The 12,508-nt window shown below is 46.1% G+C and overlaps 2 protein-coding genes and 1 non-coding gene across 10 annotated transcripts in view; 1 reads left to right on the forward strand and 2 right to left on the reverse strand.

Moving 5' to 3' along the window:
• Positions 1 to 1,431, forward strand: part of MRPL3 (mitochondrial ribosomal protein L3) — a 32,450-nt gene extending 31,019 nt beyond the window's left edge. For all 4 annotated transcript variants that reach the window (XR_013639938.1, XR_013639939.1, XR_013639940.1 and 1 more), the window contains one exon: positions 23 to 1,431. The gene's annotated coding sequence lies outside the window, so the exon portion shown is untranslated. The remainder of the gene's footprint in view (positions 1 to 22) is intronic.
• Positions 929 to 1,002, reverse strand: TRNAT-AGU (transfer RNA threonine (anticodon AGU)). Its single transcript has one exon. It is a non-coding gene; the product is annotated as a tRNA-Thr (tRNA).
• Positions 1,432 to 1,790: 359 nt separating the features above from the next.
• Positions 1,791 to 12,508, reverse strand: part of LOC144946717 (anillin-like) — a 55,468-nt gene continuing 44,750 nt past the window's right edge. For all 5 annotated transcript variants that reach the window (XM_078875837.1, XM_078875834.1, XM_078875833.1 and 2 more), the window contains 4 exons: positions 9,110 to 9,196; positions 8,420 to 8,527; positions 6,680 to 6,852; positions 1,791 to 6,231 (listed from right to left, as the gene is read on the reverse strand). In XM_078875837.1, the coding sequence (XP_078731963.1) occupies positions 6,120 to 6,231; positions 6,680 to 6,852; positions 8,420 to 8,527; positions 9,110 to 9,196 (480 nt within the window). In that variant the 3' untranslated portion in view covers positions 1,791 to 6,119. The remainder of the gene's footprint in view (positions 6,232 to 6,679; positions 6,853 to 8,419; positions 8,528 to 9,109; positions 9,197 to 12,508) is intronic.

Here is a 12,508-nt window from a genome sequence, read left to right on the forward strand (position 1 = left end):
CACACACACTATCCTGGCCTAGTATAAGGCTGTGTCGACCTAGGGGAGGCCCAGAACCGGTTCAAATATTTTGGTCGTGAGCAGGAATCGAACTCGGGTTGCCGGGTTCGTAAGAACACACAGCCCCACCGTCGCCCCCGCCTTGGCAGACCAAGCAAAGGCTTCACTGTTGTATTCGGCATGCAGTCGTGCATCAAGATATCCATTTGTATGCTCAATACATTCTCGGAATTGTGTGAGAATCTTTTTTATTTGTATAATCAAATGTAAATGTTAACATTGAGGTTAATGGCGCGAGTCCAACTACCTCAGGAGAGAGAACAATTGAGAAATGGTCCGCGACGTAAAACAAAGCAGAATGGTGCGTTGAACTTATTTCGCACCGTATGTAGCCAACCGTGCTAATCGGGAGATGCGGGTGAAGGACAACAAACTAAACACAAAAAATCAGTTCGAAAGAAATTAGTTTTCAATTTAAATTTACAAGTGCATAGCTCGCACGGCTTCCTAATATCAGAGAAATAATCTTTAGACCTGATGGTTTAAATGCGCTATGCCCAGTATGTCCAGACGGCCGCAGACGCGCATCTGAGAGCACGACTGCGAATCGTGACAGTTCACCTAATGGAGGCGGCGTTCATTCTGGACGCGCCCGCGTTCTGCTGTCAGCCTGCGCGTTCTTCCCCGTTTGGGGCGAGTGAATGCCGACGAGCGATGAAAGCGAATGGAAGCCCCCTTGAGCCCGCCACGCTGCCGCCACTAGAGGGCGCCTTCGTGTCGAGTGGCCAGAGGGCGCCCTTGAGACGTCTCTCGCCGCGTCCCGGGTTTGTCCGTTGAGGGACTGGAGCGCCACACAAAGCGGACACGCACGGAGGCAGATAACTAAAAATGGAAGTTGGTAAATGGCAAAAAAACACTTAAAATTAAAAGGCACCGCTGGGATTCGAACCCAGGATCTCCTGTTTACTAGACAGGCGCTTTAACCATCTAAGCCACGGCGCCGCCCCGTGGAAGGCAGCTCAAATTGTGATTAAGTCTCGCTTAGGTGATCCCGAGTTTTTGGACATCCACGGCGCTGGTAATCCACGCAGTGCAAGTCGCGGGGATATTTTCGTTTTAACCATACTTCACCACGCTGGTCAGCGCCTGTTGGCGGAAGGTGGACGCTGGAGCAGAGTGCAGGACGATGTTAGACCGCCCTCTGCCGACCGTGGCTCTGACAGCGCGCGTCCAGCCAGTCTGTCCATAACAAACATTCTATGGCGTGATACTTGTTGCTACATTGTTTTACATGTTAAAAAAAACCGATTAGATTTAATACACTTGTTTAATATATCCCCAAGTATCGTCCACACACGTGTCTGTGGAGTTGCTGAATGTCGGATTTACACAGCCGAGTCTATACAAAGGGAGATCTTTAACAGACCTCAAACTCCTCACTCGTCTCTTAAAATAAAACAATGCTCTCCTGCTTATCTGCTTTGACAGCCAAGAGCTAATGGTGCCGATTTCACATTTTAATGGCAGGGACAAGTCAAACCATTGGTGACCTTTTCAAACATCCAGAAAAAAGCTGACTGAGGGGACAGCGTCACGACTAAACTCAGTGGGGAGAATTCTGATGAATCTTCTTTCGTACGCTGCTGACGTAGATGCAGAGCAAAAACTACATATTTCACATTCATGTGGTCAAACCTAGATAACCGTGTCAGGAGTAGCAGAATGTGGCGTCAATTTACAATGTCTTTTGCACTCTCGTGTGTGCATACCAGACTAAATATAGGGTCAGACATCTCGGACAGAATCATGTGCAACAAATGAGTCCTATAACTTTCAATTTATTGAAAATATAGCTCCTTAAAAGTTACCACATACATATGAACAGAAATTATACATTTAAAAGAGACCAAGACAATACGGTTGCAACTATAGACCAAAGAGTTTGAATGAAAAACAAACACAAATAGACATTCAGTACGAGTTTTGATAGTCTAAAGTGACAATTCTGCAAATTCTAACAGGAGAAAGGAAAACTACAACCGAGAGATTCAATCCATACATTCAGACTCCAAACAGTACCAACTCAGAGCTCGAGGGAGATGCTCACGTTGGCACCGTTTGGCAACAGTGACGTGCAAAAGGGGGGCATCAAGATTCATGTGAAATGTGCTTTCATAACTGTTCACTTGTTAGTGACCATGAGAAACAGATGTCGTTTCAATGAAGTGCAAACCGATCTCTTGATAAGACCTCGATTTACGCATCAGATTATTTTGCGCCAGACACATACATGACCCCAATAGCGACGCAAACGCGACCATAAGAAAAATAAACAAGGCATGTGTGGTAAAACATAGTATAACTAACAGTACAAATGTTCAGCATCCAAGGTTTCCTACTGTGACTAGAGACAATATTATAAGTCACGGTGGATCGTGCTGCCCGGTGACAAGTCCTGGACATCTAAATGGACCGCACGATCCACAAGTCGTGAACACCACCACCACCACCAAGGAACCGCCACCCTCTCACATGGCAACCACTGCCCGCCCAGCAGAGGTGCTTATGCTCTGGGAGAAAAACTAGATACACATTTCCAGTTCTACAACCATTAAATCAAAACTACACTAGCCAATGACATCGATGTTCACATACTTTAACACAAGCCAGAGAAAAAAGCTTGGACCACCTGAGGTGTCAACACTTTAGCAGTGCCAATATCCTTTCTTGGGATGGTCTTCATAGGGTGACTATATCCGAACATCAGGCAGCAAATAAGCATGTCAAGATTCATTAACTAAAATATATTCTTACGCTCACAAAAAATTATTTTACCTTGGCTAATGGAACGTCAGGCAGAACAAGGTAATATGATGCCATTGCAAATAAGGTGCAAGCAATCATTAAAATATTCCTGAATACAAAGTTTTTGTAACAATCAAATTGGTGGAGGGAGGTGAATTGTTCTATGCCTGGCGGCTATAGACCTTTCCAAAAACCCACAATTAACATTTATTTGCAACCTCAAGCGGTTGGTACCAACTCGTGAAATATCTGCCTTGGGATTATGATTTGAGACCATATAGCCACTAAACGCCAGTTATGATTTCAAAACCCTTCCAATCGCCAGGGCCGTGGAAGGTAAGTCGTGGGCTCGGTCTGCACTGGGAGTACACTCCAGTGCACAATGCGTGCTCGCGAGCCGTGGTGGTGATGCAGAGGAAAGTTTATCAACCCATGGCACCTGGGTCTGTCCCGTGACCTGCCAGGGGGCGTTCGACACTTCACGTGGCCCTCAGTGCACATAGCCTGGCACAAGCGTCGTGGGACGTCACCACCACTTCGTGGCAAATGGCGGTTGTCGTCGTTGGTGGCGATGCAGAGAAAAGTTCCGCAAGGTCTGGCGCTCAGGAGTGTTGTTGAAGACAGTACAGGCTTAATACAAGTCCGTCTTTATAGCCGATATATTTTTGTTACCATTGCTTATTGAGTTGAGTACAATTCACGACTCAAATAAGCACGTTTATACGGTACAATCATTTTATCAACTGAATTTTAAAACAAGGCACATTGATTAGTTGAATCTACATCTACGTTCCAGAGTTAAGACCAATGTTAAAATATTTATTTCCATTAAATGCAAGATATAGTTTATATAAAAATCAATTATTTGCATGAAAATACACGTGAAAGCAGTTGTTACCGACTCCAAATATACCACGATGAACCGTTGATAATAATCAGTGTTGAATTTCTCGAGCATGTAAATATGAAAGGTCTCTAGCGATTAGTTAATTCCTACACACACTAAAACATCTTCAAACAATACTGGCCAAGTATTCTGCAGCAATTGGTGGAACTACCACATCGCTTTGCTGGCAGCATTCTCTCCATAGCACAACAGCTCACTTCCCTGGCACTCACTGGTCATGGTACTCCTTGGATTGGCCATGGATGCTTGAAAGTGCTGGATCAGGGCCTTTAAAGACGTTCACAAACATATGACTGGTCTTGTTTAAGTGAGGATTGCTTTCTCATCTCTCGTCTCCTATACAGGGGACAAACATCTACGGAGGTGTTAAGAGAAGGGAATAGGGTGCCTGCACATGAAATGGCAGTTCTACTCAACAAAAGGAAATATAATTTGAAGAACATTTTCAGGAAACCTCTCCTGAGTCTTAAGAATAATTCTCACGAGGGTCCTGCGTGTGATGCGAGAGCCACTTTATTCTCATTTGCTGGAGGAAACTTGAATTCCACTCAAACTGTGTTACACGGATGGCATGTCAGGAACCCTACTTGGTGTACTGCCTCCTGCAGGCACCCCCTCAACCGGTAAGTGTCGCAAAAACTTTCTGTGTTCCACCAACTTGACCGTTCAGTGGCCTGAGCGCTCACATTCATGGCCGCTGTGTCGATTTAATCAAAATATTTGCACCTCCGATTAGCATGGTTGGCTGCGTATGGTGAAAAATAAATTCAACATACATACAACGCACACGGCCACGGCTGCCCAGGGTATCATGCTCACAAACCCCAATAGCTGTCGTTTAAATGGCCTCCATTTGGAACTGCTGACTGGACTGGTTGCGCGCAAGACTGAAGAATTAAAAGGCAAGACATTGCTCATAAAGTGCTGGGTGACGAGAGTTTGGCAGCTCACTGGGCCCAGGCTACACTAACTCGCGTCGTGTGCACATTACCTGCCCTTGTTTTCTCAGTCTAACCACCAGGTCGTGTCTGTACACCGACAATAGCGAATCAAAAGGTGAAAAAAATTAAGCATTAAGGTTGACGTGAGCATCAGGTGTAGTGCTACGCTCCCAAGCCGTGTGACCTACCCCTGTAGTCGTTACGCTTTCACATTTGGAATCCTCATTTTTGGCGTTCACAATGAACTTTGGCCAATGCTGTGGTGCGTCCATGAAGTTACCGTAAAGGACCAAATGCGGCATCTGGCCCTTTTAACTGTCCAAAGGTAACACAGCTGTCAACATGGACCAACTACAGCAGGAGATACACAAACCTTATCAATGCATTACACCTCATCTTGGACAGTATTGCTGTATTCAAGTGTGATAATAGCGTTCATTGCAAAGGCAAGTATGTATGGCATGTGAAGGTAACATCCTAGGAACTGGCTTGCAAGTGAATCATTCAAAAGCTTCGCACCAGGTATCGTCTGCTAAAGGTGGGGCCAATTTTGTTGCTATGACTAGGCAGCTGCTTTAGCACTACAGATATGTGCACCGAGTATTGCGTTTACATTTTAAAAGGCAGTACGAAGTGTTTAGTGAATTGCTGCTTGCATGCAGAATCCTTCTATATACTTAGTGTTATCACTACTTACTCATCTTCGTCCCCTATGGGACATTAGGCTACAATGTGTTAGCACTACGAGGTGCGCTATTTCAGTTGCTCAAGTTTGAGGAGCCACTGCAGCCGTAACATTGCCAAAAGTACATATTATAACAGCACCTAAATTCAGTACATGAGTATAAAGTGTTGCACACTGCAAATGCAGCAATTAGGAGTATTGAGTAACTCAGATTCTGAAACCGTCATCTAAAAACGGAAAAACTGGCCATGCACAATACCAAGCCGGTAACCATAGCTTTCCACATAGCGAATTCTCCCTGTGAAGTTTGTATGCCTGGCGGAAAATAACAGCACGGTGGCAATATCAGCCACAACCTAGGCAGTTGCTGCTCAACAGGTCAGCTTGAACACAGCTCTAACGAGCACAAAAGTGACCAGCGCTGACCTCACAAAAGCTCAAATCAAAGAAGAGCGGGAGTGTGTTCATGTACGAGAAGGCACATGGAGACAGGAGTCGTAGAAGTGAGACTAACCGTAGAGTGAGTGTAGCTGGAACTTCCTTCTCCCCCATCCATCTGTGCTATCCACTACCTGCCACTGCTCAAGTCCACGCTCAAAACCTTCATATTTCCTCTGCTCTTAGACCAACTGCCTCGCTCTACAAAATAAGTATTCCCACAATTCTTGTTAAGCGTATTGAGATGTGGTCGCATTTAGAAGTTTTATAAAGCCAGTATATTGTAACTGTGAACATGCGAGACGTGCGAATGCATAGGAGTGCGAGCAGCTTTTGGGGACCCTTAGGGCTTGCAAGAGCTCCGTGGCTGCCAGGTGCGCAGGTCAAGCAGCACCTGGTTCACTTTGTTCATCCACAAGTCGCGCTCCTCCTTTGTGTCGGCCGACAACCAGTACCTGCCGACGAGGGCAAGAGCACAGGAAAGCATTTCTCATGGTGCCAAGCCGGGGGAACACAGACCATTGGGAGACATCACACACATTGGCTGGACACCACACAACATACAAAATAGATTTTACTTCAAGATTAAAAAAAAAAAAAATTCCGGTGGGCCACAAATAAAATAGCGAGTGTCGGTGGGGCACGTGACGTCATATGTCACATGTACAGACGTATGTATGTAGAACTGTTTCGTATCAAACGTAGCCAACCATGTTAATCGGAGGTGCGGGACAGAGGTCATAACATGACATGACAATCTGCGCAAGCGCTAGCTCGGCGGACATTCGCAGGACCAAATTTGGCCACCAGTTCAAGAATTCTGAATTACGAAACAATCACCGGAGACTACACGACACTCACCAGAGATCACATGGCCCGCACCAGAGCACACGGGACACTCACCGGGAGACCAGCAGCGCGTCCTTCCGTTTGCGCACGAGCGTCTGGCAGTCATGTGGGCGTGCTGCGCGCGCCGTCCTCAGCTCCAGCGTGTTGGGGCGTGCGCACGCCTCGCGGCTCGCCGGCCCCACGCGAGGCTCCTCCACCTCCGCCAGCCCGACCTGACCCAGCGCCTCCTGGCGCACACGGGGGGAGCGGCAGAGCGGTGCCGGGAAAATGTGATTGGGTTCGTGTGGCCAAATATCCATAATAGGTTTGCTCACTTACAGAATCGTACAGTGAATTCAAATATGGCCGTGTGTTTTGGGTCATTGTCATGCTAGAATACCCATCCACGACCCATTTTCAATTCCCTGGCTGAGGGAAGGAGGTTCTCACCTAAGATTTGACGGTACATGGCCCCGTCCATCGTCCCTTTGATGCGTTGAAGTTGTCCTGTACCCTTAGCAGAAAAACACCCCCAAAACATAATGTTTCCACCTCAATGTTTGACGGTGGGGACGGTGTTCTTGGGGTCATAGGCAGCATTCCTCTTCCTCCAAACACGGCGAGTTGAGTCGATGCCAAAGAGCTCCATTTTGGTCTCATCTGACCACAACACTTTCACCCAGTTGTCCTCTGAATCATTCAGATGTTTATTGGCAAACTTCAGACGGGCATGTATATGTGCTTTCTTGAGCAGGGGGACCTTGCAGGTGCTGCAGGATTTCAGTCCTTCATGGCATAGTGTGTTACCAACTGTTTTCTTGGTGACTATGGTCCCAGCAGCCTTGAGATCATTGACAAGATCATCCCGTGTAGTTCTGGGCTGATTCCTCACCGTTCTCATGATCTTTTCAACTCCACGAGGTGAGATCTTGCATGGAGCCCCAGGCCGAGGGAGATTGACAGTTCTTTTGCGTTTCTTCCAATTGCGAATAATCGCACCAACTGCTGTCACCTTCTCACCAAGCTGCTTGGCGATGGTCTTGAAGCCCATTCCAGCCTTGTGTAGGTCTACAATCTTGTCCCTGACATCCTTGGTCTTGGCCATTGTGGAGAGTTTGGAATCGGATTGATTGATTGCTTCTGTGAACAGGTGTCTTTTATACAGGTAACAAGCTGAGATTAGGAGCACTCCCTTTAAGAGTGTGCTCCTAATCTCAGCTCGTTACCTGTATAAAAGACACCTGGGAGCCAGAAATCTCTGATTGAGAGGGGGTCAAATACTTATTTCTCTCATTAAAATGCAATTCAATTTATAACATTTTTGACATGCGTGTTTCTGGATTTTTTTGTTGATATTCTGTCTCTCACTGTTCAAATAAACCTACCATTAAAATTATTCTTTGTCAGTGGGAAAACGTACAAAACCAGCAGGGGATCAAATACTTTTTTCCCTCACTGTATGCATTTACAGCCCTTTGTCAATCCACTGCTAGATAAAGGCATTTGCACAGTGCCTTTCATGGGAGTTATTTAACAATTCTTCACCACGCTGATCAATGCGAGTTGAAGTGGGGACCAGGAACGATTCAGCATCACTCATCACTGATATTAGCTGTCACTGAGAATTGAATTCAAGTAAAGTGGTTCATAGTGCAAATCCACTCACCACCGGTTGCACCATGAACCTAATATTGTATGTCACTGTGTCAGCATGAATGGCTGTTAGGCATTGTATTACACGCATCAGCGTGTATTGTGTCGGCGCATGTCAGTGTCAGCGGCGCGTCTCCATGTACAGGGCACGTGCGTACCCACCTTGCTTCGCTCGTCGTCGGGGTACGTCCAGTAGCTGAGTCGCGTCCCCGCAAGCACGAACCAGCGGCGGTGCCAGGCGCCCAGACCACCCACGTCCTCAAACACCGTCTGCAGGCGTCACGCGCCACCGTGGGGTCACGAGGGAACATGCGAGAAACCCAAGAGCCCGACATCGAATGCGGCCGAGTGGAATTCTGCGTTTGAACCCCGTGCTAGTCTTGCATGGAGTCCGGCATTCGTGGGTAACCTGCGAAGCGGGCCGGAAGTAGTGTTTACGTAAAACCGAAATCTGTAAAAAAAACTTGGTTACGACCCACCTTGTGGTTCACCCACGGGTCACCCAGATACCCGATCCAGTACTCGACCCTAGGTTTCGCATTTGTGACTATAGGAAGGTGCAATGATAAAAATAAACAGCCGTGAGCTTGCGCCTGGGCTGTGCGTCCCTGTAGACAGGAATCTTGAGGTGGAAACGAGGATACTAGACGTTAGTATCACGACAACTCCCATCGTGCTCCAGTGACATCGGTGCACTGAAGATTCATGTTATAAGTGTGCCATAATTGTGTTTACGAGCTTCATTTAAAAGTCTTCACAATTGTGTTCGATGGCAAAGGGACACGGAGCACAAGGCGTGAATCCACATGAGCGTGGAAGGCCGGGGAGGGGGGGTTCACTCTCGACGCTCACCAGGAAGCCGTGGTGTTCAACAGCTGACGCCGCTCGGCACTCGACCTTCAAAAAGATCGGCCCCTCCAAGGGCGACAGGAACGGCACCTGAGGAGGCACGCAGTGAACCAGGCTCGCTCACGGAACTAGGTTGTGGGGTTGGGGATAGTGGCCACAATCAACCACGGCAACGCCCTTCATCATGTTTTGCTGCCATGCCGGAGCTTGCATTTAGTACTCTTTGGTTCTTTCGGTAAAGTAACGTAGGTATAAAATAAAACTTAAGTACTTGTGCAATTTGGACTTTTATACCTCACCTCCATCCTGTAATGTTTCTGTTTAAGGGTACATACACAGTATGCAGGTTCTTTATTTCCTGATGACGCCTACTCAGCCAAAGCATCGATATCTTCCTTTCCTCTCAATGATTATATTTAAAAACAATCTGTTATGATTTATTTTAGTAATTCACACAGCACGTGTTTACTCAAAGAATTCACTTCGCATCATTAACTAAGAAAAAAACATTATTTTCATATTTTTTATACATAATTAAAATATAACTTTTAATCGTGTACAGTTAAACAGATTCTTTATAAAGTGTATATTGGCATGTAGTTACAGATATTTTACAGTATGCTTATGACGAATATTTGCAATCTTAACATCTATTTCAATGGTGAGCGTGCACGAGGCCAATAACTTCATCACGGCAGCGTAACAGACATCATACGAGCCAACAACATTTGCATTCATAAGAGTTGACACAATCGGATCTCAAGACTGCGCACTGGAAGGACAACCGATTCTTAGTCAGGGAGGGATTGACATGAGGTACAGATGTGGGATAGAGAAGAAATCAGGCAAATCAAATTCAAAGCGTTGAGTTTTAACATTGAAGATCATAACAGAGGAGTTTAAACCAGCGCTTCTCAACCTTTCACATTCCACAGCACACTTGTGAGCTTACTCGATCTTCGTGGCACACCGAACCCAAAACATCGCCGTGGACCTGCTGCTGGGCGAGCAGGGTAGCCATTGCACTGTGATTGAGAGAATTCACGATCCCTTTCCCATCCTGATCTTGTCGAGAACATGGAAACCAAGCTGCGCCATCAAAACCCATAACAAGAATTTGCCTGACTGCGTGAGTGTACAAGGGCATGCCTCTTATAACACTGCTTCTTTTAGCGCCATTTGACGTATAACGCTCTTTTTCCTGGAGGACAATACCTGCGTGAGAACGCGCAGCAGGCAACGCTCCCCCTCTGCTCCGAGCCGTGCGCTCAACCAGCGAGAACAGCGTGCGTTCAGTGGCACCGAGCCAACCAGCGCCCCCACCGCCTCCGCCCCCCCCAGTCTCGAATGGTTTCCGTGGAACGTGTGTTCACGCCGTTGGTAACTGTTTTTGCTTTTTGTGATAACATTTCTGACCCACAATGTCTGGAAAAAGGCCTGCAAGTGATAGTGCTGGTAAATGTGGCTAACCAGTCAAGGGAAGGCACCAGTTGGATGTGAACATGCAGGTTATACGTGTGGAGGCGGGAAAGCGTTGGGTTGATGTCGGATGGAGCTTGGGTTTTGGCTGTATCAACCGTTAGAATCGCTCAATCGTTAACTGCAACCAGGACAGCTCGTTCAAGGAGTATTTTACTGGAGAAGGGCGGAAGAAGTAATTAGGTGTGTGGGTCGAAGTTCAGACGCAGCAACACATGCCCCCAAGCCAGATGATCATCATGGAGAAGACTATGGTTAATCTTACGCAAGCTCCGACCAAATGCACTGGCGAGTAAATTACTTATTGTATATTTCTTTACGTCATCATTAAAAGTTATTCTTTTTCTTTTTAAATACATTTATCATGTGTACAGCATCATTATTAAGGCTATTACTGATACACCAATAAACTCTTATATATCACTCACAGGTAAAATATGGGGCCGTTAGGAACGCATTTCCATTAGAACCACGTTATACTGACCTCCCGTAGCGTTGTTTCGTGCAGCGCTCCGTTTACCAACAATGCATCCTAATCGCTATAAGAGGTATGCCTGTATGTGTTTGAGTGTCTCCTCGTCTGTGTCTCGGTGTGCATTAGTGTCTGTCTCCGTGCACATCTCCGTATGTGTCTCCATGTCCTTGTGTCTTTAAACATGTCTCCACGTATATTTGCCCAACTGTACTTGCGCCACCGAGGGAGTAGAAGGGGTGGCAACTGATGATTGTCTGCTGGCGTACTGCACCGCGACCAATGGAGAGGGGAGGGCGGGCAGATGTGGGCTTGTTGATGCTTTCCTTTTCTACAAGTCCGAAAATTCCACGGCACGTCTGGGACTTTGGCGAGTGACACTGACATGTCGCTGCACACTGGTTACAAAGCACTGGTTTAAACTGTTAAAGGAGAGCAGCAGCCACGAGCCGTGATACAGAATGCCGGCACCACCCCTGCACCAATTGGAACGCTCCATTGTGCAGCTGTACCGCGCCCACCTGCCCCCAAACCCACCTCCGCGTGGGTTGTGCCATTTTATCCAGGGTTTTTGGGGAGGTTGTTTGGGATGCAGATGAGATAGGAATTCAAGACTGTCGTTACAGGTAATACAGCCTGGAGACATTTACTAACAGATGGAAGAAGACATGTAGAGTATTAACTAAAGAAAATGAGCCTTTTAATGTAAGAAACAAGATTCTCAGGACTGTGTGAACGGTCAACAGCAAGTAGTTATATTTTAATTCGTTAAAAAGTCAATGTGGCCCAAAGCCTTTTACTATACCAATCGAAGGTTCACCGATATTAAAACCTTTTTCAGTAAAAATCACAGAGACTTGCTCATAATATATTTTTTTTCAATCTAGCTGTAAATATGGAATTCGGGTTATGACACAACCACAAAAAAACTAATTGTTTCAGGGTCTTTGCAGACATTGCACTTTGGGGAAAAGTCAATAAATCAACTCAATATGCTCATCTCCTGTTTGCAGCCCAAGTCATTGATGAATATTATACATTCTGATGGTGGGGGTAAGTATATTCATAGGACAGCCACTATTTACTTTCTGGAATGGTATATATTTTTTATAAATACCAGACCGATGATACCCAAGTCAAGCAGGATTTTAACTTGTAACATTGATTGAGGCTCTTTAACCTGTGCCAAGTGACTGAATTCAGCAATAAGGCACCGTGGAAATTATGGGGAAAACTGTGGGATTTGAACCATTCACGATAAAGTATAAACCCTAGGAATGACAACATCACGATTTAAACAGTGGTGTGGCACAAATACAGGGAACCATAGACACGTATATGTCAGTGCAAACTTTCATCACTAAAAACAAATGTTCGCTTTAACAATTACTAAGTCCTGAGAATCGAATTGTTAACTTTGTACAAGCTCGTTGGAGAGGGATCAACTGTGA

The sequence above is a fragment of the Lampetra fluviatilis genome, chromosome 42 (assembly GCF_964198595.1).
Source record: "Lampetra fluviatilis chromosome 42, kcLamFluv1.1, whole genome shotgun sequence".
In the NCBI taxonomy this organism is placed as follows: Eukaryota; Metazoa; Chordata; class Hyperoartia; order Petromyzontiformes; family Petromyzontidae; genus Lampetra; species Lampetra fluviatilis.